General features: G+C 32.7%; 4 protein-coding genes across 5 annotated transcripts; all 4 read left to right on the top strand.

Moving 5' to 3' along the window:
* The first annotated feature begins 43 nt into the window (after positions 1–43).
* On the top strand, positions 44–6114 carry LOC110655282 (probable aminotransferase TAT2). Of its 2 annotated transcripts, none has more exons than XM_058136961.1 (7): positions 44–362; positions 3765–3924; positions 4037–4255; positions 4765–4824; positions 5127–5282; positions 5375–5468; positions 5666–6114. In XM_058136961.1, exons 1-7 carry the CDS (start codon positions 97–99, stop codon positions 5782–5784), a joined length of 1074 nt encoding a protein of 357 aa, XP_057992944.1. In that variant the 5' UTR covers positions 44–96; the 3' UTR covers positions 5785–6114. The 2 variants fall into 2 exon arrangements, with proteins under 2 accessions (XP_057992944.1, XP_021667219.2); XM_021811527.2 differs by having other exon boundaries at positions 45–362; positions 3585–3924.
* Positions 6115–8981: 2867 nt separating this feature from the next.
* Positions 8982–12128, top strand: LOC110655318 (D-amino-acid transaminase, chloroplastic). Its single transcript, XM_021811579.2, has 5 exons — positions 8982–9257; positions 9338–9414; positions 10625–10800; positions 10899–11572; positions 11807–12128. Exons 1-5 carry the CDS (start codon positions 9239–9241, stop codon positions 11914–11916), a joined length of 1056 nt encoding a protein of 351 aa, XP_021667271.2. The 5' UTR covers positions 8982–9238; the 3' UTR covers positions 11917–12128.
* Positions 12129–19004: 6876 nt separating this feature from the next.
* On the top strand, positions 19005–19512 carry LOC110655281 (signaling peptide TAXIMIN 2-like). The gene is made up of 2 exons (XM_021811526.1): positions 19005–19102; positions 19368–19512. Exons 1-2 carry the CDS (start codon positions 19005–19007, stop codon positions 19489–19491), a joined length of 222 nt encoding a protein of 73 aa, XP_021667218.1. The 3' UTR covers positions 19492–19512.
* A 3154-nt stretch (positions 19513–22666) lies between these two features.
* On the top strand, positions 22667–23561 carry LOC131173844 (homeobox-leucine zipper protein ATHB-52-like). Its single transcript, XM_058136416.1, has one exon. The coding sequence runs from the start codon at positions 22786–22788 to the stop codon at positions 23341–23343; it is 558 nt and encodes a 185-aa protein (XP_057992399.1). The 5' UTR covers positions 22667–22785; the 3' UTR covers positions 23344–23561.
* The last annotated feature ends 3089 nt before the right edge of the window (positions 23562–26650 follow it).

The raw sequence follows: 26650 nt of genomic DNA, 5'->3' as shown, positions 1-26650 counted from the left end.
TTCATTCCACCAAAAAGTGCTAGCTTCTCATATAAATATCAATGAGAAGAACCCAGCAAGATTTTCAAGAAACTGAGATAGGTAGATAGATAGCCCATGGAGAAGGTTAAGGAGAGTGGAACCATGAACAATTGTGAAGTGGAGACGCCCAAAAACATAACCATCAAAGGCATTATAAGTTTGCTGATGCAAAGTGTTGATGAGAAATGTGATAGGAGTGTGATTTCTCTTGGCATGGGTGACCCTTCTGCTTATTCTTGCTTTCACACCACACCTATTGCTCGGCATGCGGTTGTTGATGCTTTTCAATCTGACAAGTTCAATGGTTATTCTCCTACTGTTGGCCTTCCGCAAACTAGAAGGTAATCTCCAAGTTTTCTCATTCCTGATCTTTTTTAACTCCTTCATTAGGCATTTATCAGTTAGTTTATGCAACTATTTTTGTAATTTTCCCGATTTTATAGAGTTCTGTCCAATTTAATTTTTGACTCTTGCAGACCAATTTTGGTGTCTGGTTCTAGATTTGAGAATTCTCTTCATTTAGAATTGAATTTGTTGCTCTAGTATGTATCCAGTTTAAAGAATTCACTTTGGAGTGAAAAGCATCTCAGTTTTCTGCTATTTAATTATCGGAGCTCATAATTGCTATCTTGTGCTCATGAATAATTCATTGCAGCTGGACTTACAGATTAGAATTGTTAGTTCTATCATAGTTCTTAAATTCCTCAGTTCTGAGTCTTCTGACTGTTGCAAGTTGTTAATATTTGGGATAGAGGTAATCCATAAGTGTTTAAGGTTTCAAGTGTTCAACGCTATTATTAAACTCAGTTTGAAAGTTAATCAGGAGAAATAACCGAGTAAATGAACAGATCAGTGGTTCAATCTGCGAATAATTAAAAATTAATTAAATATAACACATATTAATATAACTAAATAAAATTAATTAAATAAATTTTAATTATTTAAAATAAAATTTTAACATTTATTAAATTATATTTACATAATTTTTAATAGTATTTAAATTTTATATAAAAGTATTAAAAGATATAATAAATAAGAAATTTTTATGAAGGTATAATTCTCTTTTTAATATTGATGATATATTAAGTATACGTTAAAATAAATATATTGAAATAAAAAAATGTAAGTACTAAATTAGCTCACTTGATTTTAATTTTAAAGTCTTTTTATGAAGTTTTTAGTTTAATTTTCCATATCAACACATAAAAAAAATCTATTGAATAATTAAACTTGCGGGACACCGAATTGCTTTGTTTTAATTGCAAACTCGGACTGATTCACTGATTTAACAGGCCAGGTCAGTCTGAGTTTAATAATAATAGACCTTTATTTGTGAAGTGTTTTAATATCATATATCGATTTGAGATAACAGTAATGTGCTTTTTATAATGCCTTACATATTTCTCCCTAATTATTTTTTGAAAATAAGTTAGACTTCACCTATTTTCTTAAAACGAATATAAATATTCAAGGAGTTGTGATCAAAGTTTCTTTAATTTACCGTAATTTCTGATTGCAATTAAATTTCAAACTATCCATAATTACTATTCAGGTCTGCATCATTATATTTCTTTGCCTATTTCTTATAGTCGTTGTGTTGAAATTAATCTTTCAATTAGCATTTTACCATTGCTAAGATTTAAGAATTAATTAGAAGGATAGAAAAGAAAGAGGAAGAGAGAAGAGAATTACAAAGAGCTACATCTTTATTATCATTACTTTTATAAAATAAAAGATTATATGTTTATATATGAATTTCTATAATTATTCTACTCAATTAATAATATAAATCTTACACTAAACTGTAATATATAAAATCTACTAATTAAAAATATATAAAATTCATCTTGATTTTTCACAACTCTCTCCTTAAAATGGAACCTTATTAATTTCAACACTTCCCTTAACGAGATTCTCATTGAAACCAATAAATCCCTCAAAACAGCTCACAAGTTAGATTCAGAAACACCTGCACAAAGATACCAACACATATCAACTCACAAGATTGTATTTTCTCTCCATAAATGATGCTAGCAAGGAAACCTTAACACAACGCAATTCAGAAGATTGCGCTTCCTGTCCAAAGGCAGCAACGGTGAGGAAAGACAAAACAATAGGTGAATCTTTATTCAATAGCTCATAAGGGCCGTGATACGGTGGCTGTCCAAACTAAAACACCCACGAATTGAAATAGGACCTCGAATAAAGAGCAAACCCAAAACTCAAAACACATAAGTTTCAGCTACTTCCAGGTAATATTGAAGTCGGTGCTCAACCTTAAGAGTCTTAAAATAACAGTAGTATTAAAGGTAGACCACCAAAAAGTAGTAAATGGTCTCCTAAAGCCAAATCATACACAAAACAACTTAAAACCACGTCACATAAGAAGAATGGAGTTTCAAAACGTGTTGGAAGTTGCAGATTTGTCAACAGGTCACTAGGCCCAAATCAACACGCCAACCACAGCCAAAACACCCTTAAAGGAAGCACTTAACCAAACAAAATTCTGACGGAAATAAAACAACCAATCTTGAATGCAAACACACCCAGTAGCAAATCCTCGGCAAAAATCATAATGCCTATCTGCAGCAAATCAAAACAACCAAAACAGAACTTAAATAAAGAGCCTTAATGTCCTGAAGCAGAACTAGCGTGTTAGACTAGAAGATTACAGAAACTGACTTGCAGCCAGTACCTTGGAACACCCATAGAAGAGCTTCAGACCACACATTAGCACACTAGGAGAACATCGAGGCGACCTTGGGAAACGAAGCCAAAAGGGCAAACTCCGGCCGACACACTGCCACTCGCCAGCGTGTGGGGTAAGGAAAAAAAATCAAAGATCCTGTGCATGGGGGCTACTCTTTGGGTCGCTGATCACTGAACTTCACCTAGAGATTAATTGGAAGTCAGACTTCCTTCTAGGGTTGGCTGTGAGACTTGATAGTCACCCAAAAATATTGACATGAAGAAATAGTTGCCGGCAATGGAAATGCATAAGCTTTAGTGCGAAGAAAATAAACAAAACAGAAAAAAAAAATATATATATATATATATATATTTTTTTTTTCCTCCTTTTCACAGAAACAGCCGGATACCATGTTAATATTTAAGAATTAGAAAAATAGGAAAGAAAGAAAGAGAGAGAATAAAATCACAAAGGTAACCTCTTTTTTTTATTATTTTTATAAAATAAAAAATTATATATTTATATATAAATCTACTTTTATAAAATAAAAAATATGAATTTTATCTATTTAGAAATATAAATCCAATCCATTTAGAAATATAAATTCTACATTAAATAAAAATATATAAAATTTAATAATTAAGAATATATAAAACCCACATTGGCTTTCTACAACACCTCTTTTTTCAAGCTGAAATCTAAAATAACTTATCTGTATTGGCCTTAGCCTTTTGGTATCTTATTTCAGAGTTATAGTAAGAAGCGGCTAAAAGTACATATAAAACCTCTGGTTCAAAGTTGAGAGGCGTCTTCTCTGAATAATGTGGTTTATAAGATTCTTTAATAGTTTCAGTTTTGCTCTCTCACTATACAGGGCAATTGCTGATTACCTATCTCGTGATCTTCCTTACAAGTTGTCATCTGATGATGTTTTTATCACATCTGGTTGCACACAAGCCATTGATGTTGCTTTGACAATGCTTGCTCGTCCTAGTGCGAATATCCTGCTTCCAAGGCCATGCTTTCCAATTTATGAACTTTGTGCTGCGTTTAGGGGACTTGAAGTTAGACGCTTTGATCTTCTTCCAGATAAAGGCTGGGAGGTTGATCTGGATGCAATTGAAGTTCTTGCAGATCAGAATACTGTTGCATTGGTTATCATAAATCCTGGAAATCCTTGTGGGAATGTATACTCTTACCAACATTTGAAAGAGGTTAGTGGTCCAGGAGTTGGGTTCAAGTGCCAAGCAAACATATGTCAAGTGAGGTTGTATTGTTTCCTATATGTGACGCCATGAGTCTTATTTGGTTGCTTATTTGGTTTAGATTGCAGATATAGCGGAAAAGCTTAAAATTCTTGTTATTGCTGATGAAGTTTATGGGCATCTTGCTTTTGGGAAGAATCCGTTTGTACCAATGGGAGTTTTTGGATCCACTGTTCCTGTTCTTACCCTTGGTTCTCTATCAAAGAGATGGATAGTGCCTGGATGGCGACTTGGTTGGTTTGTCACTACTGATCCATCTGGCAAGTTCATAAAAACAAAGGTTTACTCTCTTCTCTTTCTGTGTATCTACATGGCATTTCATCAGTAGGGCTTACCCCATTATATCACCAGGTTCCCAACTCTGGATTGCATTTCCCAAAACATATATGTCATAACTAAAGAGTCCTGATGATACACAATAGATGCGTCTTCATAAAACATAGAACTTTTTCTCTCAATTCATTGGATTACAGCACCTCCATATTCATTTTTCCCTTGTCGGTTATTTTACTAACATCAAATTTTGTCACTTATACTGCACGTGTAAGAAACTTGAATTTGGCATATTCAATTGGTAAGCAGACGTTTCGGATTACTAGTTCTTAAATTGTGCACTGCGCGCATCTACCATTACTATTGGCATCCTTTTCTATTCTTTTGTTGAACTTTTTCAATGTGCTCATTTCTCTTTCTGTGGCAGTAACCGAATGCTTCTCTATTCCCCATAGTATTGAACAATCTTCTTGGAGATTTTAACATTTCCTACATTCTACCAAATCTTGTACTCAGGTTGTTGAACATATTAAGAAGTACTTCGACATTTTGGGAGGACCTGCAACCTTCATCCAGGTTTGCTTATTTGCATGATTATAATTTCAACGGCAGCGGAGGGACATTGAACTGCATTTCTTGATTAGCTGCAGATAATATTTGAATGCATGTGCCAAGAGTTGTTGCTTGTTCCATGCTTGTTCTTGAAAGTAGTTGTCCATGTGAATAGAACTTTTTCAATATTTTGACGTTTGAGAGGAGCTGATAACATCAGGTTTTTCAACTAGGTTTTCTTTCATGCCAAGTATAATCTACCCCTTCCTCCCCTTTTTTATTTTTTTTTCTCCTGATTTGATGTTGATATTATTTGCGTATGTTAGGCAGCAGTACCTTACATTCTTGAGCAAACTGATGAAGTTTTCTTCAAGAAAACAATCAATATACTGAAGCAGGCATCCGAGATTTGCTGTGATAGGATAAAGGAGATCCCCTGCATCACTTGTCCGCACAAGCCTCAGGGATCTATGGCTGTTATGGTGAGGAAAAGGAAGAATATGGAGCTCTTGTTGCATTTAAATAATGGGAATACAACTGAAATCTCTCATGTTGAGCTTTTAATGTAATGCAGATGAAATTGAATCTTCCACTACTGGATGATATCTCAGATGATATTGATTTCTGCTTCAAACTGGCTAAAGAGGAATCTGTTATCATTCTTCCAGGTAGGAAACATATGATCGAAGAAAATGAAATGAGTGATTTTGTAACTTGGTTCTATTTTATAATCCAAGACCTATGGAGTCCTCCCTAAAACGAGTTATTACTTGTTTCCAAGTTGCTGAAATCTTTCACCTGATGTCAGCTAACAAGCCTGCAGTTCTGTCATTGCTAACAGATGATAATTATATTTCTTTTGCAGGAACTGCAGTGGGGCTAAAAGATTGGCTCCGCATAACTTTCGCTGCCGACCCAGCATCACTTGAAGAAGCTCTAGTGAGGGTAAAATCTTTCTGTCAAAGGCACAACAAGTTTATATAGGGCAGCTACCAATGATCCCATGATAGATTCTTCCCTTCGGTGAAGCTGTTAAAAGTAATCTATCAGTAGCCGTATTATTAAACATGTAAACAAAAATAGACTTTATAGTATCTTTATCAGGTAAGCACATAAAGGAATTGACAGCTAGACATGAAACCTAACCAGAGGTTCAGAGTTTACTGCATACAAGTCCATGTGAGAAATCGATGACAAGTTTTACTCTTTGAAGGTCGTACTGATATTCAAATCTTCTTAAATTGTTTCATTGGAAGACCATGTTCTGCATTAATCATCATGAAATTGAGATCATAAGGACTCATTTTTATAGCATTTCTCAGTCCATCTCCATAAATCTAGTACTCTCAAATTGCAGTAATATTTGCAAAAATTTAGTGTCAAAACATGTCCATCGTATTTGGCTCCACAAGGGGGGGAAAAGGGCAAAAGATAGACAAAACTGAAAGGAGACATTGGGTGACTCTCGGAAAAGGACCATGGAGAATAACTTACCAACACAGGGGGTCCAGAATTTTTCCCTTTCTTTAAAGAATACAGTTTAATATTATTTTTCTTTTAACTCTTTCCCTTGGAATGTATCAATTGCAGTTTAGTGACATGCAATTGTTCTCCAAATTTCTTGACTTTTAGGGATTGCTATTTAATAGGAAATTATTGAGTCCACTTTTAGTATTTTTAACACACATAAATTTAGGTCACTCTATAAAATATGGAAAATAGGTCCCACATTTATGTGAATAAATAACACCAAGCTATGTATGATAATGGCAAATTATATAATATACCCAACTTTCATAATCTATGAAAAAGCTTATAATATGTAACCACAAGGAATACTAAAAAATAGTACTGTGTAGGGGAGAGCGAATTTTGATTTAAATTGAAAAATCTAACCGAACTGAGTCAATTCGGTTCAATCAATTCAATTTTAAAATTTAATTGACTCGGTTCGATTATTTTCATAAAAAAAAAAACTGAATCAAAATTACTAATATATATATATATAAAGAAAACCCTAAGATTTTTTAGTTTTGATTTCTAAGTTTTTTTTTTTATGTTTTATTATTGAGATATAATGTTGAAAATATGAAATTTTATAAAATTCGGTTTGATTGGCTTAAAACCAAATCAAACCGATATTTATTGGTTCGGTTCAATTAAGGTCGGTTTGATTTTCTCTTAATAATAGGTTTGATTCGATTTTTAAAATTTCTTATTTTTAATTTTCAGTTTTATCGGTTCAGAACCGAACTGACCATTTGCACACCCTAGTACTATGCGTGCATCCAATAATTTTCTTTATATAATTTGCTCAATTGAGTTTATGATTTTCTTTTTTCTTGATTGGCATAAAAATCAATTTTGAGAATATCAAAGGATTATTTATTTTGAATACAATACATCGAAGTGAGGAATTCACTATAATATCATCTGAAAAAAAAACTTAATTTCAGTGTATGAAAATCAATTTGAAAATACCTCATAGATATCAAAAAATTTTTTACAAAAATTTGTATGAGAAGAAAACTATGAATATAAAATGATAGGATGATGATGATGATGTTTTATTTTAACAGCTGATATTTTCTTACTAATAAGAAAAATAATTCTTGTGGGATATTATCTAAATAATTCTTGTGGGATATTATCTAGTTTTCCCTTTCCTTAGAATCCCCCACCCCCAAAATCCAAAGATTATTCTTTAAAAAATAATTGGAAAATTGTTAGCATATAATGTTTATTATGTATAGGAATGTAAATGGTTCGATTGATTAAATTGCGTGAATATATTTTGAAAAAATTATTATTTAGTTGTTATATTTTAATAAAGGTAATTATTTTTATTTTTTATTTTAAAAAAATATATTTATATTTATTTTTTGTTTTTTAAAAAATATATTATTTAATTTCTTCTAGTATATTATACCATTAATTTTAATATTATATTAAGGAATGGAAAGAATGGAGCAAGTGATGATCATGACCCTTGAGGCCTTCTAAAATTCTCTTTTTTACATATATATGCATCCTTGAAAATTTTATTTTATTTAGCTATTGGTCCTCTAAGATATATATATTTTTTGTTTTATTATAATATAGATAATATAAAATATCAAAAGTTTTTTTTTATTATATATTTAATAAATTTTTATAACATTGACTCTCTTAAAAAAATGATCTAATTTAACTATACCTTATTATACCATTTTCAAATATATAATATTGACTCTTCGAATATATAAAATTATAATTAAATATTTTTTAATTTAATTTTATATGTAACATTGGTTTTTGAAATAATAATAGGTAGAGTACCCATAAAAATCAATGTAACTCAACTCCATTGCTATTTTCAATTCTTAAACATGTTACAAATTTTATTATTATTATTATTATATCTGAATTTATTTAATTTTATATATTTTAATTAATATTATACATAAAATATATTTCATAAAATATTTTTATTAATATATATATTAAAATTTAATAATTCTACAAAATATTTAGAATATGTTTATTTAAATATAACATATCAAAAATTTTATAAAAATTATAAAAAATATATTTTATATTTAATTAATTATTTATATAAATAAATTTGAATAACATATACTAACTATATAAAACTCAAACTCTACACCACTATTATTTCCTAAATTTAAACTCATCTCAAACCTAATTAATACTACTTAAATTTACTGTAATGTAAAATTCAGTCTGATCAAATGATAAAAATACTTCACCTTTTACCATTAATCCATTTAAGATTTTTTTTTTATTTTAATAAAATTAAGAAGAGAAATTTAATATGACTTACTAAAATTAATCAATCCTATAAATTATTTTTAATTAGACGCTAATTGAATTTTCTCAAAAGTTAGAAACCGATCAAAATCAACTATAAAAAAAAATAAAAAATTCAATCAGTTGTATATCTTACTGTAATGCACCATAATATAAAAAAAAATTATTTTTAATATATTTAAATTATAAATAATGTGAAATAATTCTATTAATTTAGTTTACAGCCACGATACTGATTACCTGAATATTTCTCCTTGCTAATACACAGCAATAGACCTTAGACAACATGGTCATATGGCGACATGGTCAACCCATTCCCGTGGTTGGTAACAAAATTCCAAGATATACATACACAGCAATAGACCTTAGACGATTCCTTTCATTGAAGACTAGACAATAAAACATTTCTACTTATGCCTGATACTACTCTGTCCAGTAACTAGAACCAAAAACTGCAAAGACAAACTGCTACAAGTTAACAGAAATTGATTCCTCCAACCCTATCACGTTATTCTATAATCGATACTAAATTCAGACTTACTAATATAACCCTGAACTCACTTCTTCTCATCAATTATATCCCTTGCTTTGAAGAGATTCTTTCACCATCACCTTTTGCTTATCATCCATGGAGCATAAAAAATCAGGTAATAGTATTTGGGTTTTTTTCTATTTGGTTTTTCTGTTGAAAAATTGTTGAGCTTGTTTAATGTTTTATGTCTTCAAGATGAGATTGCTGCATTCGAGGCTGAGAAAGCAGTCTACAGTGACTTTAAGGTTCACGTGTTCTCTTCTTCTTCAGAGGTTGGAAACTATAAATTCCATATTTCATAACAATTACAATTGATTATGATTTTTTATGCTAATTGATCGTTTAGGGTCTTTTTTGCTATCTTCTGACATATTTGGAGAATCTCCCAAATTGGTCCTGTTTTTAGGACAATACTGCTCTGCTCTTTGTGTCTCTCTTTTTCACAAATATTCAGGATCTTGTACTGTTGGCTGCTGGATATTTTCAGGAAAAATAGGCAGTGTAGGGAATGGATTTGGGATTGTCAGTTGTAAATAAAAAGAGGAGTTTTTCATTGAGTTGCTTTAGTGAAACTTGCTGATAACCAAATTAGGTCGACGGGTGATACAATTCCTAGCAGCTAGTGAATATGATATAATATGATATGGTTATGCTTTTAAAAACAGACAAGGGTAGATTGTATTTCACTGTTTATAATGATGAGTAAATGGATCCTAAATTATGGATGTCAAGCTTTCTATGAGACACGACATTCTATTTATATTATTGGTTTGCCCTTTCTACTGGTGTCTTGTTGTGTTTGGCAACTTAAAAATTTATTGATAAAGGGAGAGGAAATGTTTTATTTTGTTTGGATGAAGAGGATGGGAAGGGAAATGTAATTATAAATAAAATTAAAGAGGGTAATAAGGTTCTCCATCAAAGTTGGATTTTTTTACAACCCAAATTGGGTTGCAATCAATTTCAATTCCTGGAAGGGACTGAAGATGAATAATTACCCTCCCTTCCCTTGCCCTCCTTTTCTTTTAAAAAAAGAAAATTCCCAAATAAGGTGGTTAAAGATTTCACCTCCATCCTGCTCCCTTCCTCTTCGTTCCACTCCCATCCATGCATAATGTTAATCTAGTGGTAAAGGTGAAAGAATTTATGAGTGTGTGTTAATTTTTGAAATCTCATCAATAATAATTTTCTCCCTAATACTAAAAAAGTAATTTCAGTTTGCCTTCTCCCCTTAGACGAGCATTGCCTTCAAACAAATAGAAATATGATTAAATTCATCCATTGAGATTGATGCCTGCCCTCATGCCTCTCAAGGGTGCCAACTAGTTCAGTGATTTTCAAGATGCAAATTGAAATTCAGAAATTTGGTGACTTTAATAAGATTTAGCAGTGACTACAGGAGAACTTTACCTCATTCTTCTCTATTCTATTTCCCTAATATTTTACTTCACTTTCTTCTCCATTTTATTGTTGATCAATCAGTTGCTTGAAAGGCTACACGAGAAATGGAGTTTAGTAAAAAAGCAACCATACCCAGCAATGTATTCTAGCGTGTATGGAGGAATAATTCTTGATCCTGCAATTATGGTGATTCCTATAGATGATCACATGGTTCATCGAGGGCATGGAGTGTTCGATACATCTATTATTTATGATGGGTATGCATAAACTCTAACTTTTGTGACTTTTCTTTTCTCCTATCCATTTTGGAGTACAATTGGTGTTAATAACTTTTTGAGCAATATGGCTTATGCAGATATCTTTATGAACTTGATGTCCATTTGGACCGCTTTCTACGATCAGCATCTAAAGCAAAGATATCTTCTCCTTTCCCTCGCTCAACTCTTCGAAGCATTCTTATTCAAATGACAGCAGTATCGAAATGCAAGAAAGGAACTCTAAGATTCTGGCTAAGTGCAGGCCCTGGAAACTTCTTGCTTTCGCCTGCAGGTTGCCCAACTTCTGCTTTCTATGCTGTAGTTATTGATGATGACTTCTCCCAGTGCAAGGAGGGGGTTAAAGTGATAACTTCCACTATCCCCATGAAGTCACCTTTGTTTGCAACTACGAAAAATGTGAACTATCTCCCTAATGTCCTCTCAGTAATGGAAGCCGAAGAGAAGGGAGCATTTGCTTCTATCTGGGTTGATAACGAAGGCTATATCGCTGAGGGTCCAAATGTGAATGTGGCTTTCATAACCCAAGATAAGGAGCTTATCTTACCTTCATTTGACAAGATCCTTAGTGGTTGCACTGCATTAAGGCTTCTTCAACTAGCACCTAAATTGGTCGAGCAAGGGCAATTAAAAAGTGTTAAAATTGCTGATCTTACTGTTCAAGAGGCCAAAAGGGCAGCTGAAATGACGTATGTTGGAAGCACGCTTCCTCTCTTGCCAATTGTTATGTGGGATGAGCAATCCATTGGAGATGGTAACAACAACTCTCTATCACACATTTCATTATTCGTGGTTTATGATCTGGATGCTACTGATTAGCAATAAAAAGGAACATAATCTTTCTAAATTGATCATTGAAAGTCACCTTTTCTTGTTGCATAGCATGGGAAATGGTTTTAAAAGAACTGTTATCTTTTTGCACATGATTGGTTATGGATGAGTCATTTATTTCATATAAAATACTTTGTTTCTTTCTTCTTGGTTGCAGGAAAGGTAGGAGAGTTAACAATGGCACTCTCTGATCTGCTTTGGGAAGATATGGTTGCAGGCGACGGCAAGCAAAGGGTACCTGTTCCTTATGAGAAGCTAGCCACATAGATTCAATAGCTGAGACCAAAGGAATGATTTCAACTTAAACTTCAGCTTCTCTCATTGCTCATTGTTATTTTCCTGCTGCTTGCCAAGGGACTTGCTTTGGCTAGTCATTGTTCATGGAATAAATCAATTGACGTTTGATTTTGCTCTGTTCATTAGTCCAAAGTGTATAATGAACATAATTACGCCTATAATAATTACCTGCATTGAATTAAGACCTTCATTTGATGAACAGAATGCAACGACATAAACGCATGTTAGCAAGAGAACTAAGTTGAGCCTATCCTCAAACTGTTTTTGCCAACAACATGGTTTTAGAATGTCTTTTGCAACAATAGCTGGGAAGACATTTTCACTTGCAGATGGAGAGATCTATGTGTTTTCCTTGCAGCTTCTAAATCTTTTAGGAATTTAATTTCTCTAAAATGGTTTCTCCTAGAAAATAGTCACTTTTCTGACCCTTTATCCTATAGTTACCATTTCAGTTCCACAGATGAACAAAAACTGATATTTTCCAGTATTTTTCAAGGAAAACAGAAAATCTGCTTGAAATTTGTATACAACCTTCTACTTTTAGCTCCAGCACAAAACTAAGAAGCTCATAAAGTCATGCTTGAGCTCAATGTTCCATAGGATTCAATGATTATACAAAAAAAAACTAAAAATGTCAGGCATTGTAGATTTCAATCCAGAGTAAACTGAATAGTTACTCTCAGGGAAAATAAATCTGATACAGAACTTCTAAAGGAAATTTTCTTAACAAATTCAGACAAAATAAAAGAAAAAACTTTGAAAGTCTTTGATATAATGGCATTTCTGCGTATATATATTGTTATTACAATTAAAATCATGCTAATAGCATCATCAAGAGGTAAAAAAAATATAATTTCATAGCATTGAAGAACAAAGAAGTTGTCATTGCAGAACAACTCCCAGCTCTTTTTCACCTCTCTGGAAATAGCAAACAAATTTCCCCATGTCACCCATTTCGAAGGAGGAAGGCTGAGTATCAATGAATTGGCAAGCGCTAGCCTCTAAGGATTCATCACAGCCAACAGAACCAGGTGGCTTGAGCTCAATCATCTTGGATGCAAAAAAGGGTGCTAGCTATGAGTAAATCTTTGCAAGCAAGAGTACTGGAAGATATGTGAGACTGGTTTTTTCCTTTTCCTTGAAGTTGGAAGAAATAAGTAGTCCTCGCTTATCTTTGAAGCGAATTGCATAAAAAATTCACACCATTAAAAAAGCATCTTATAATTGCTTTTTTATCTTGTAGTGGTAGGCATTTATTATGTACAGTAAGTGCGTCTTCTTTTGGCAGCTCACATCATCCGATGCCTTCTAATGACCATTGGTCATTGCCTGCCACCGTTGCTAACTTTTTCTTGTACGTGTTTCACATTGGCTTTCTTCGGTTAATAAAATAAAAAATAATGAATATTAATAATTTTTTTTTTTAGTTCAGATGAGGTAAATGGTGACAAGGATGATCTGAAACCCGTTCAATTACTTGAAGACATGAAACGCCCCCAACCTTGCTCCTCCTCCTTCAACCACTGCAACCTTACCCTTTCCCACAATAATCAAAACCAGAACCACAAACCCACCTCACATAAAACACCGAACAGGAATTATCCCACAGTTTACTTTGAAACTTCCCTACCAATTTGGATGCCACTATGAGATGTCTTTAGCAGATATAGTGCCATTGATGTTTTCATCCCCTGAAAACTTAGTTGGATAGGCCGTCGATTTGGGTTTATGTCCTGGAAAAATAAAATCTTAGAGGACTTCTTCACATGCTAAACCAATTTTAAGGATCGGGACTTTCAAACTACGTGACTTTATTTTCAGATTTTTCAAGCTGTTTTCCACCTAGAAAGAAAAATAAATCAAAATATGGAAGCCCATGAGAGGTGGCATGATTCTTGTTAGCATAATTATAGCAATTAGCATGATTATAGGAGATTTGTATAGTATAATTATAGTAATTAGCATGATTATAGGAGATTTGTGTAGCATAATTATAGCAATTATTATTCTTGTCCAAATTAGTTCATATTTTCATGTATAAATAGATGTAATATCTCTGTAAATGAAACACAGATAAATACACAATCATTTTCTTCATTACTTGTATTCTTTCTTCTAACATGGTATCAGCGCCATAAAACTTTTATTTCTAGTTTTTGGGGTCTCTCTGCTCTCTCTACAACCTGTTCTGGTTCATTCTTTCATACCTATTATTATACCATTTTTTTTTCTCCTCATCTTGTTATCAATGGAGAAATCTGATATTTCAAGACCTATTGCAACAGTTCTGACTGGTTCCAACTATAATCTTTGGGTTCAAGGAATGAAAAGTTTTTTGATAGGTCGTAAGCTTTGGCGTATTGTTACCGGAGATATCACTGCGCCGACAAGAGAGAACGATGAAACTGATGCAAAATTTGCTGACCGTCTTGAGGATTGGGATAGTAAAAATCATCAGATCATCACCTGGTTTCGCAATACCTCTGTCTCATCCATCCACATCCAGTTTGCTAATTATGACTCTGCAAAAGAAATCTGGGATTTTTTGGCTAATCGATATCAGACCACTGGACTTGCCCACTATTATCAGTTGTGGACTACTCTTCATAATCTGAAACAAGAAGCAGGTCAATCTGTGAATGATTTTCTTGCCCAGGTCCAACCTATTTGGAATCAAATATCTCAGGCCAAAATCAGTGAAGATCATCTTCATCTCATTCAAGTTCTAATGGCTCTTCGATCAGAATATGAGGCCGTTCGAGCGTCCCTGCTACATCGAAATCCACTCCCATCATTGGATACTGTTATTCAAGAGATTATTTTTGAAGAGACTCGTCTCAGTTTGGATAAAACTCCTCAATTTGAAGCTGCTCTTGCAACTACTCGATCCTCACATCAGAAATCTGGCAATCAACTCTGTAAGAATTGTAATCAAATTGGTCATGCTTTTGCATATTGTCCTACTATAAAATGCAAATATTGTCATGGTTACGGTCATATTCTTGAACATTGTCCCACACGTCCTCCAAGACCAAAAGGAGGGCAGTTAAATTCAAGAATGTCTCAAAGCCTGGATCTTCCTCTGTCACTGCTGTTGCTGCTACTGAGGGCTCTACTGCCATCACCATGAGTGATCTTGAGGCACTATTCAAACAGGTTATCTCTTCTAATGCTCCTGTTGCCATGTCTGCCACTCCGGGTAATTCTTATTGGCTTTTTGACTCTGCATGTTGTAATCATATGACCACTAATCTTAAATTCTTGTCTTCTACAAAACCTGTATCTTCCTTACCACCAATCCATACTGCAAATGGTACTAAAATGAACATCACACATACTGGTCATGTGTCTACCTCAAATCTTCATCTCCCTGACACCTATTATATCCCTAATTTGGCACTCAATCTTATTTCTGTTGGTCAATTGTGTGAAAAAGGACTAAATGTTATTTTTTTCTCACCATGGTGTCCAGGTACAGGATCCACAAACGGGACAGATTCTTGGGGAGGGTCGCAGAGTGGGTCGATTATTTGAGCTTACATCTTTACATCTTCCTCAGAGATTTGTGTCTGCAGCTACAATCCCTAATTCCTCCATTCACCAATGGCATCTTCGTCTTGGTCATGCTTCTACCAGTAAAATTCAACCTTTAATTTCTCGTGGATTATTAGGACCTACTAAGTTTGAGTCATTTAATTGTTTAAATTGTCAGCTTGCAAAACAATCTGCATTATTTTTTTCTCATAATAATACTACTTCAGACACTCCTTTTGGTTTAATCCATTCTGATATTTGGGGTCCTTCTCCTATTTCTTCAATAAATGGTTTTCGTTATTTTGTAATATTTATTGATGATTATTCTCGGTTTACTTGGATATATTTTTTGAAACATCGATCTGAGTTATCACAAATTTACATCACATTTGCAAAAATGATTAAAATTCAGTTCTCTTGTGACATTAAAATTCTCCGAACAGACAATGCCATGGAATATCGGGATTCTTCTTTACTTCAGTTTCTTAGTCAACAAGGCACCGTTGTTCAACGTTCTTGTCCTCACACCTCTCAACAGAATGGGCGAGCCGAACGCAAGCATTGCCATATTCTTGATTCTGTATGTACTCTTCTTCTTTCTGCCTCATGTCCAGAAAAATTTTGGGGAGAAGCAGCTTTTCATGCTGTTTATATTATTAATCGTCTTCCTACCTTGGTTCTTCATAATTTATCTCCTTTTGAAAAGTTGTTTGGACAACCTCCTGACTATTCCATCCTTAAACCTTTTGGATGTGTTTCTTTTGTTCTTTTACAACCTCATGAACATACCAAATTAGAACCCCGTGCTCGTCTATGTTGTTTTCTTGGTTATGGCATTGAACACAAAGGGTATCGTTGTTGGGATCCTGTTTCTAATAAGTTACGCATCTCTCGTCATGTTACCTTTTGGGAAAATACTATGTTCTCTTCTCTTTCCAAATTTCATCACTCTGTCAATACTGACTCTCTATTTTTCACTGACTCCTCCAAAGAGCTGTTTCCAAGTCCTGATCCAGGTGATTGTGATGTGCTCAATATTAGCCCAACTACACCTGCCCCTGTTGAATCGGCACCAGTTGTTGATCCAGTACCTGCGCCTGCATCTCCTCCTAGCACTACTCTTCGTCGTTCTACCCGTGTAAGAGAAACTCCTCATTATCTTTCTGATTTTCACTGTTACTCTACTATTGCAACCCTTCATGAGCCTCGTTCTTATCGTGAGGCAAATCGACCCTCTTTGGCGACAAGCTATGGTAGCGAACTTGAGCTTTAGAAAACTCATACTTGGGATGTAGTTGATCTTCCACCAAACAAGACCCCTATTGGTTGCAAATGGATTTACAAAATCAAGACCCGTTCTGATGGAACTATTGAACGCTACAAAGCTCGCTTAGTAGCCAAAGGGTACACTCAAGAGTATGGTATCGACTATGAAGAAACTTTTGCTCCAGTGGCCCGATTAACATCTATTCGCAGTCTCTTAGCTATTGCTGCAGTTCGTAAATGGAAACTTTTCCAGATGGATGTCAAAAATGCTTTTCTTCATGGTGATTTAACAGACGAGGTTTATATGCATCCTCCACTGGTTATCATTCTCCTCATAAGGTTTGCAAACTTGACGAGCCTTATATGGATTAAAACAAGCTCCTGTGGCTGGTTTGCCAAATTTAGTTCAACTTGGTTTTCTCTCTAGTCCACATGATTACGCATTATTCACTCGCCAGCGGTGGTATTGTTCTTCATTTGCTTTATGTTGATGATATGATAATAACAGGAGATGATTCATCGGTATTCTAGAGTTACAACATTATCTCAATCAACATTTTGAAATGAAAGACACAGGTTCTCTCGGCTATTTTTGGGTCTTGAAGTTTCTCAAAATTCGATGGCTATTATCTATCTCAAGCCAAGTATGCATCCGACTTACTTTCTCGGCGGGCATCATCGATAGCAAAACAGATCAACCCCATTGGAGCTCAATTGCAAACTTACACCTCTTGATGGCACTCCTCTTGATGATCCTACTTTATATCGGCACTTGTCGGGAGTCTTGTTTATCTCACGATTACTCGACACGATATTTCATATCTTTGTTCATCCGTCGACTAGTTTATGTCCTCCTCGCTCAACTCATTTCTCTGCAGATTGCTTGAATCCTTCGTTATATCAAAGGCACTCTTTTTCATGGTTTGCACTTTTCCGCTACCTCCTCCCTAGTATTATCCGGCTACTCACGATCTTGATTGGTGGTGATCGGCGGATCGTCGCTCTACAACTGGTTATTATTTCTTCTTGGGTAATTCTCTTATCTCTTGGCGTAGCAAAAAGCAAACTGTTGTTGCACGTTCTAGCATAGAATCTGAATATCGTGCTCTTGCTGATGCTACATCTGAATTACTTTGGTTACGGTGGTTATTAACTGATTTGGGTATCACTGATTCTGCTGCCACAATACTTCATTGCGATAATAGAAGTGCCATACAGATTTCTCATAATGATGTATTTCATGAGCGTACCAAACACATCGAAATTGATTGTCATTTTGTACGTCATCATGTTGCTCATGGCACCATATGTTTGATTCCTGTCTCCTCTGTCAGCCAAACCGCTGATATATTCACCAAAACGCATCCTCCCGCTCGCTTTCAGGATCTCTTAAGTAAACTCAAGTTGGCACCTGTGCTACCACCTTGAGTTTGAGGGGGGTGTTAACATAATTACAGCAATTAGCATGATTATAGGAGATTTGTGTAGCATAATTACAGCAATTAGCATGATTATAGGAGATTTGTGTAGCATAATTATAGCAATTATTATTCTTGTCCAAATTAGTTCATATTTTCATGTATAAATAGATGTAATATCTCTGTAAATGAGACACAGACAAATACACAATCCTTTTCTTCATTACTTGTATTCTTTCTTCTAACAATCCTCTTATCTTTTTCATCTAAAGTCATGAATCCATTACTCAGTGATAATAGCTCAATGTCTTGGGTTGAATTTGACCCTAGTTGGGCGATTCATCTAGCTGTGAGCTCAAGATATGTCATTACATATTTGGACAATTTTTTTTTTTGATGGATTATTAGGAACTTGTGCGGAGATTTCATTATTCGTTGATGAAAGCTCTAAAAGCATCAAGCTAGATTGATCAGCTTGAATTTTAATCAATGTTGCGTCTTCAGATTTTGTGAGCAAAGTTATTATTGTTGATCTGAGTAGAATGTTTCCGTAGCTCTAAGAAAGAAGAAAATTTATATATTAATTATGTATAAATTAAATTTTAATATTTTAATTTTTTTTAAGGTGAAATATTTAGCTCTAACAATACTATTTAAAAAATTTGTTATAAATATATATGGAGTATAAAGTTTGATTTCGCATATAAAGACAATAGAAATGGTCATAATAATCTCTCTTTGTGTGTGGCTCAAGGAAGTTATTCGGCGAAAAGGGCTCTGCTTCATGTTTGAAAAGCAAAGCTGAACAAACAAATAAAAGCAAATTAAACAGAAAATAATATGGCAGATTGCAGGCCTTTAGGGTTCTTGATAGGTTTGCCATTTGCTTTCGTTTCTTTGCTTTTATCCCTAGTTGGAGCCATTGTGTGGATTATTGGGTGAGTCTTCTCTTCCTTATTTTTCATTCTTTTCTTTTCTTTTCTTTTAAAAAAAGGATTATATATGCATATAGCTTTAAGAAAACACAATCAAAATATAATTTCTTAATTTCCCCTTGCAATTTATTGTCAATAATGGGTTTAAATTTTTAAATTATATATTCAACAAATCCCATTTTTAGATATTCATTAATAATTTGTGCTTAATTATTTTAATATGTGCATTAATTAATTATTGTAAAATTAAATTAATATTTGATAACAGGAGTGTATTGAGTTGCATCTGCCCTTGTTGCATATTTTGTGCCGGACTTGCAGACTTGGCGATGAGTCTTGTGAAGCTTCCTGTAACTATCATCCAGGGATTCATTGCTTTTATTCCTTGTTGATCCATGTGTGTGCGCGCGCCCCTTCAATTAATTTGGTTCATAGTCATTGTTTTTTTTTTTTAATATATATACAATAGAAATCATAAAGCATTCGAAACTCATTAATCCAAATAATTCGGATTTACACCACATAGACTTATAAAGGGGAACAAAGTACTTCCTCACAAGTTTTAAAGGTATTCTATATTTAGAACTTAAACCCAATATCACTAGTTAATAGAGAAGGAATTATTACCATTCCATCTCAGTTATTGAAAGTTAGTTTAATTGTCTATATTAATTATTTATAGTTTTTATAATTTCTTTATTTATTAATTTATTAATCATATAATTCGTTATGAAAAAATGGGCTGCTTATTACTATATTTTTCTGTTTAAAAAAAAATAATAATAAGAGAGTGGTAAATCATTATATGTTGGGGGTTTTAATAATTTATATTATAATTAAAAGAAATTTTAATTTTCAATTAATGCTATAATTGACAGCTGTTTGCAAGAGAATCCTTAATCCCCGCATACAAATACAAAAATACTGACAATTCTTAGGGGCATGAATGATCAAAGTTGACTGCTCGTAGAGCATTCATGCACTTGGAGTAGAAGAAAAAGAAGAAGATGAGGAAGAAGCCATCAAGCTTTGAACGAGCCTTGTGGGATGTTTAAAGTTTTACTGCTCAAAAACAAAATTAATTAATATTAATTAATTAATTAATTAATCATGATCTAAACCTTTACCCAATAGATAGTATCATGTATCATCCAAACCCTCAGTCTCAGGTCTAAATTGAAGCCAAAAACATCACTGTTGAGAAGTGCATGAACAAAGGAAGCTCTGCCCACCAATCACCATATCATTAACAGACCAAGTGTGGGGAAGAGTGTATCCCTCCAAACGACACATTTTCATTTGATTTAACCCATGAAATATAGTTTTGAAATGAACACATTTCGAGATTTTAGCTTTAGCTTTAGCCTTTAGGGACACAATTATTTTTTGTGTCTAGTTTTAGAGGCTTAAATTGTATTTGTACCCTTTGATTAGTTGCAGCCCTAGCCATAAATTCATGCACTTAGATAGCCTGATATGATCCTATCAATATCCTAATTTTTATATTTATATTTATAATTTAATTTATTAATAAAGAATAAATGAAATTTTAGAAATATGATGCTAGCTAGTCTACTGATTTAATTGATCCCAAGTAGAAAAAGGCAAAAATGACTAGAAAACAAATTTATAGTGAGCATCTTTGAATAGTGGTACGTGAGTAGAAACCAGAATTCAACACTTTTGTATTTAGCGAATGGTTTGTTCATGGCTTCATGCTATGAATTAGCTTTGTCATATAAGAACTCCTAGAATTATGGGGTAGTTTTAATAAAAGTCTCATCATTTAAAGCCTTAAAATCAAGTGGCTTTGAATACAAATACGAGTTGAAGCAAGGTTAGTGGCTAGCATTGTGTTGCATTTGCATAATTACAAATGAGTAGTATTTGTTTCGCTTCGAGGTCACCTAACCTTTTAAGTTTCAACTTCTAGCAATGTCTAAGGAAGGGATGACGATCGACTTATCGGCTATAGAATATCGCTTTCTCCTTTGAATTGAAGGTCTTCTGCTTCTTGGTTTCTGATTCTCAATTCTCACACCCCAGCAGCCACCGCCGCACCCGCGACGCCATCACTGGTAATGGAAAGCCAAGCGGCGGTCAAATTCTTTAATTTGCGAAGACTTTAGCGGCTCTCTTCCTTTCAAACTCTTGGATTTTATTACTCCCGCGTATAAACATATAACAAGTGGCAATTCTTGGCATTATCTGTCTCCTTTTTATTACAATTTTTTTTTTATAAAAAACAAAAATATTTCATTAACTGAAAATAACGTAAAGTCATGAAGTACAAATTAATATATTGTTTGTTTTTTATAAATAAAATTAACTAGAGGATTTGAAAGTCTATTTTTATGTATTAAAGGGTAATTTTTATAGTTCATCTGAATTTTACTCTATATTTTATTTTATTTTTATTCATTAATTTTAATTTATTATTAAAAAATTTAAAAATTTTAATTTTACTTTATAAAAATCTCTTTTAACTTGCTATTTAAGTTAAAAAAAATAAAATTACTTAAGTTAAAAAAAAAATTACCTTTCCACTTCAAATAACTAGCTATTCCAATTACCATATGAATTTATCATAAAAATATCAATGTCATTATAAAGATTTGCTTCTTAAGAAGGTAAAAAATTTACTTTTCATTAAAAAGTGTTAAAACTATATTTATAAACATTATATTATTTTTAAAATTTACGATTACAGATTAAAGAGATTTTTTTATAAAATAAAATTAAAATTTATGGTTATTTTAATAATAAATTAAAATTAAGGGATAAAAGTAAAATACAGTATAAAATTTAAAAATCAATTATAAAAATTACCTAACGAGAGAGAATTTAATTTTAATATAAATGGTTAGTTTTAATTTAATTATAATATAATAATTAATAATATCTCCAATTAATAGCAATAAATAAAATTTAATGGTATTCGTTTTGCAATTAATGTCGGTCAAGATTAGGATGTGCACACCCTAAGACGATACATATCATCAACAATCCACAGAAGCTGGTGGGGCTGTGTGTTTCAAACCCTGCACATCATTGTTTAATATTTTGATGTCATGCAACCTACAAGCAGGGAACATGATTGGATTTTCATGACAAACTTGATTATCATTTCACTTCACAATACGTTAAAATTCAGAAAATTAGTGTAATGTATAGTGAAGTGATTTAACCTATATTTTATCCAGAGATGGAAGAAAAACTCAGATGCCCATGTCGTAAAATTAATTTATATGGTAAAGAATATTATTGAATCCTGCAAACAGCCTAGGTTTAGTTGATTTCTTCGTATAATTATGGATAAATGAAGGATTTCTTTATTTGTTAACATGATTTTTTTTTTTTTTTAATTTATGATGAAAGGTATTTCCAAGCAAATTAAATGGCCCATAACATATTATATCATCACGAGTAGGACCATCTTCACGTGAAGACCATACCCATCCATGAATACTTAATTAGCCGCCTCTCCCTCTCTTGAAATTGCTATGTGGTCTTTCCACTTTGTGCTTTGGGGGTCCTCCTTATATATCAAAGGACCTTATCAAAGTCTTTAACATCAAAGGACTTTTGTACTATAAAAAGAGCAAATGAACCCACCAATTTCTTAACCAATTTCCACTCAACAATCGCTTTTCCAAGTTCCCTCTCATTTCTCAACCCCAAATAGCATGGATTTCTTCCAATCCCAAAGCCAACAAAAACACCTTGCAAAGAATAGCAACAAAAGGAGGCTAACACAAGACCAAGTGAGACTTCTAGAGAGAACCTTCACCACCAACAAGAAGCTTGAGCCTGAGCTCAAGCTCCAACTAGCAAATCAACTAGGTGTGCCTCCAAGACAAGTTGCCATTTGGTACCAGAACAAGAAAGCCAGATGGAAGACACAAAGCTTGGAGCTTGACTATAATACAATCCAAGTGAAGCTAGAAAATGCATTGGCTGACAAAAGGAGATTAGAGAAAGAAGTGATTCAGCTTAGAGAGGAGTTGAGGAAGGCTCAAGAAATGGTTTTTGCTTTCAACCAAGGAGTAGTTCCTTCTCATCCTCATCATTTCCATCCTCCTCCTCCTCCTCCTCCTCCTCTTAATGTTTCTTGCAACTCTTCTTGTGATGAAGGAGGTGGTGGCTCTAGCTTGCATGAAGATGTGAATGGTGAGGTTTTGCAACTCGATGAGCTTTATGCTTGTTTAATTGGTCCTGGTGGTGGTGGATCAACCTGGGGTTAGTGGGTATGTGACCAAAGTAGACTACGTACTCTTTCCTATAAAAACCATGAGTGTGTACTGCTTGGAATTGAAGCACCCTCTCCAGATTTTGGATTGACACTTGAGCAGGTGGTGTGTTGAAGAAATTAAAGCTTGTTTTAATTTAGGAAGAATTAATGTTAATGACGCTTGTGAATTTTAATTAATGGCAATTGATGTTAATTATAATTATTAGTCTACTTCATATATATGTTGAATGTGATTACAAGTATTGCTTCATAATATAGATGGTGTAAAGATTTAAATTCAGAATATTTTCTTTTACCTTCAAAAATTTTTAATTTATAATAGAAAAAATTATAGTAAACTCTTTGATGTAATGCAATCAATTCATGCTGACTAAATATGGCTATTTTTCAACTCACAATTACTTCTTCCCTTTCCATATGGAAAAGTAAAATTAAGCAAGTGGACTCTTGGTGCTCAGTCACAGTACTAATGCTTCATTGTCAAACAAATCCAATTTTCTTTCAACTACTTGCCTAATATATAGAAGGTTAATTCTTCAGGTGGGGAGAGGAGCCTAGAGGAATTAATGGAATGAACTTGATTCTATAACTTCACATCAGTTTGACCTATCAATAATATACATGTGGGGCTTTACTTTGACCAAATTGAAAGTTAACTTTATACATAATAGATGAAAATTTTGGATAATCCACCCTTCCAATTTTTAATTAGAATATGCAATTTCCTTAATATTATGCTCTATATCTAATTATATTATTACTTTTTTTACCATATGAAGTCCTAAAGTAGCCATTTACAATCATATACGTGCATACATGTAAAATAAAAACTAAGGAATTTACAAGAAGATTAAGCCGTTCAAATTAATAATTTGAAAGGTTAAAATTAAAAATTAAGTTGCAGCAGCAGCTTGAATCCTGTCACCTGCCATGCCAATGATTTCAGATTTTAGTGCTACTTGCAATGCCATGATTTTGAGGGAATTGGGAAGTCCCTCTCAAAATTTATTATCGCATTCTTTTTCTTTGGACTTAAGGGTTAGGAAAGCAACATGTCGTCTCTTCATGACTTAATTAGCTAGATCAATAATTTATTATTTTATTTTATTTTTATTATTAAATTAGAATTACTGAATTAATCAATTCATAATTATTAACAAAATAAATACAAAGTTTGGTGATAATATAAACTATTGCAACAAAACCGAGCTGAAAAGCAACCGAAACGATATTAACAAAATTTCTCGCGAAATGGTTAACATTATTAAAACGGCGAATTTTATGTGCGTTTGTAACTCCAAACTCCAAAGCCCAAGGCTCAAGCCCTTTTCCCTTCCATACTCAAACTCTCTCCAACCAAAATGCCCTGAACACATATCTCACCGCACCTCCACACACAGAACCGGCCATTGAAACACCGGTTCGGCTAAACCCACCCACCGTATATGGCATCGATCTCAGCTTTGTGTCGCGGTGGCGCTTTTGAAAGAATCAGAAACGTGCCGAAAGCTAGTCTCTCGTTGCTGTAATGTAAGTCGTAACAAATTCCCGCTCCACTTTTCCGTCGTGATGATTCCATTTCCAAAATTAGTTTATTTGCTGTCGAAAATAATACGTTGATGCAATTTTATTTTGGCTTCCCGAATTTTTATGCACTCATTTTTAAACCACTGAAAGGAAAAAAAAAAAAAAAATTACCACCAAGTAAAATTTCGTTAGTATTTGCTGATGCTGAAAGGCCTAATTGAAAAATTAAAATATGAAATAAATTTTACAAACGAAACAGTTATGAAATAATTACTGATGATAATTTTGCGTAGTAAAGTTGGCATTAAATATGAGCGGTAATAGTTGTGTTAAAATATATTAATGAATTGCATTGTTTGTGTTTTTTTTTTAAATATTAAATGTCTAGAATATAAATTATCAATGAAATATAATATTAATTAAAATGTAAAAATATAATATAATATTAAATATTTATAAAAAAATACTATTTTTTTTCAAAAATTACCAATTAATAGAGTTTGATCGGCAATAATATTGAAAAACTTAATCAATGAAATTTAATAATATACCAATGAATTATTTTTTTGATATATTAAATATTGTTTTATAATATAAATATATTTAGGAAATAATACAGATAACTTTGTGACATTGGTATTATTTATTTATAATAGAAATTTAATATTTTATTATATATGTAGACATCGTATTATATAATTGAACAAAATCAAATAGAAAAATTCAATTTGTCTCATTCAAATTAATGATTTGAATTATAAAATAAAATCAAAATAAGAAATTCTTATTTTTGTGAAAAAATATAAGCAATTGGTCATGAAACAATGGCCATGTGAAAAAAAAAAAAAAGTCCAGCCCCTCGTGAAACAATGGCCAAAAAACAAAAGGAAGAAGGCATGCATGGCCATGGGTCTATGAAACTGCAAGGAAGATAAGCAATTGGTCTTTGTTTGCGATGAATTGAGGAGCCAATAGTTGAGGATTGAGGAGGCGAGGATGATGGTAAATCAAGGAATCGATAGTCGAGATTGAAAGGTATGATTAATGAAACAAAGAAGAAGAAGATTGGAGTGAGGTGAGATTGAAGTTGGAGGTGCTAAAGAAAGAAGTAGAACTTCCCCATAAAAAGATATCTCCTTCAAAATAGGCCAGTCAAGCAAAGAAGATTGCAATTAGGGGTGGGCATTTGATTCAAACTGAATCGAATCGAATTTAATCAAATCAAATTATAAAAATTAAATTATATATTTTAGAAATCGAACCAAATCAATATAGATGAAAATCAAATTGAACTGAACCGCTCTATTTCGATTTGATTTGGTTCAAATCGATCAGTTTTGATTTTTGATTAATTTATTAATTTAGAAGTGATTTTTAAATTTTTTGATCTGATTTTAACTTTGATTTAAACCTAATAACCATTAATCAATAAAAATAAATAATTTATATATATAAAATTACATACAATTCATAAATTCCCTATAAAAATAAATCAATTCAAAAAATTAATAAAACTATTCAGTTTAGTTTAACTGATTTTTTCCTCTTTAAAATCGAACTTGATTTGGTTCGGTTCAAATCGATCAGTTTTATTTTTGATTATTTTTTTAATTTAGACGTGATTTTTAAATATTTTGATCTAATTTTAACTTTGATTTAAACATAATAACCATTAATCAATAAAATTAAATAATTTATATATATAAAATTACATACAATTCATAAATTCCCTATAAAAATAAATCAATTTAAAAAAATTAATAAAACTATTC

Source organism: Hevea brasiliensis, chromosome 15 (assembly GCF_030052815.1).
Source record: "Hevea brasiliensis isolate MT/VB/25A 57/8 chromosome 15, ASM3005281v1, whole genome shotgun sequence".
Taxonomy (NCBI): Eukaryota; Viridiplantae; Streptophyta; class Magnoliopsida; order Malpighiales; family Euphorbiaceae; genus Hevea; species Hevea brasiliensis.
Note: the sequence above shows the minus strand (reverse complement) of the source record. Positions and strands in the feature narration are given on the sequence as shown.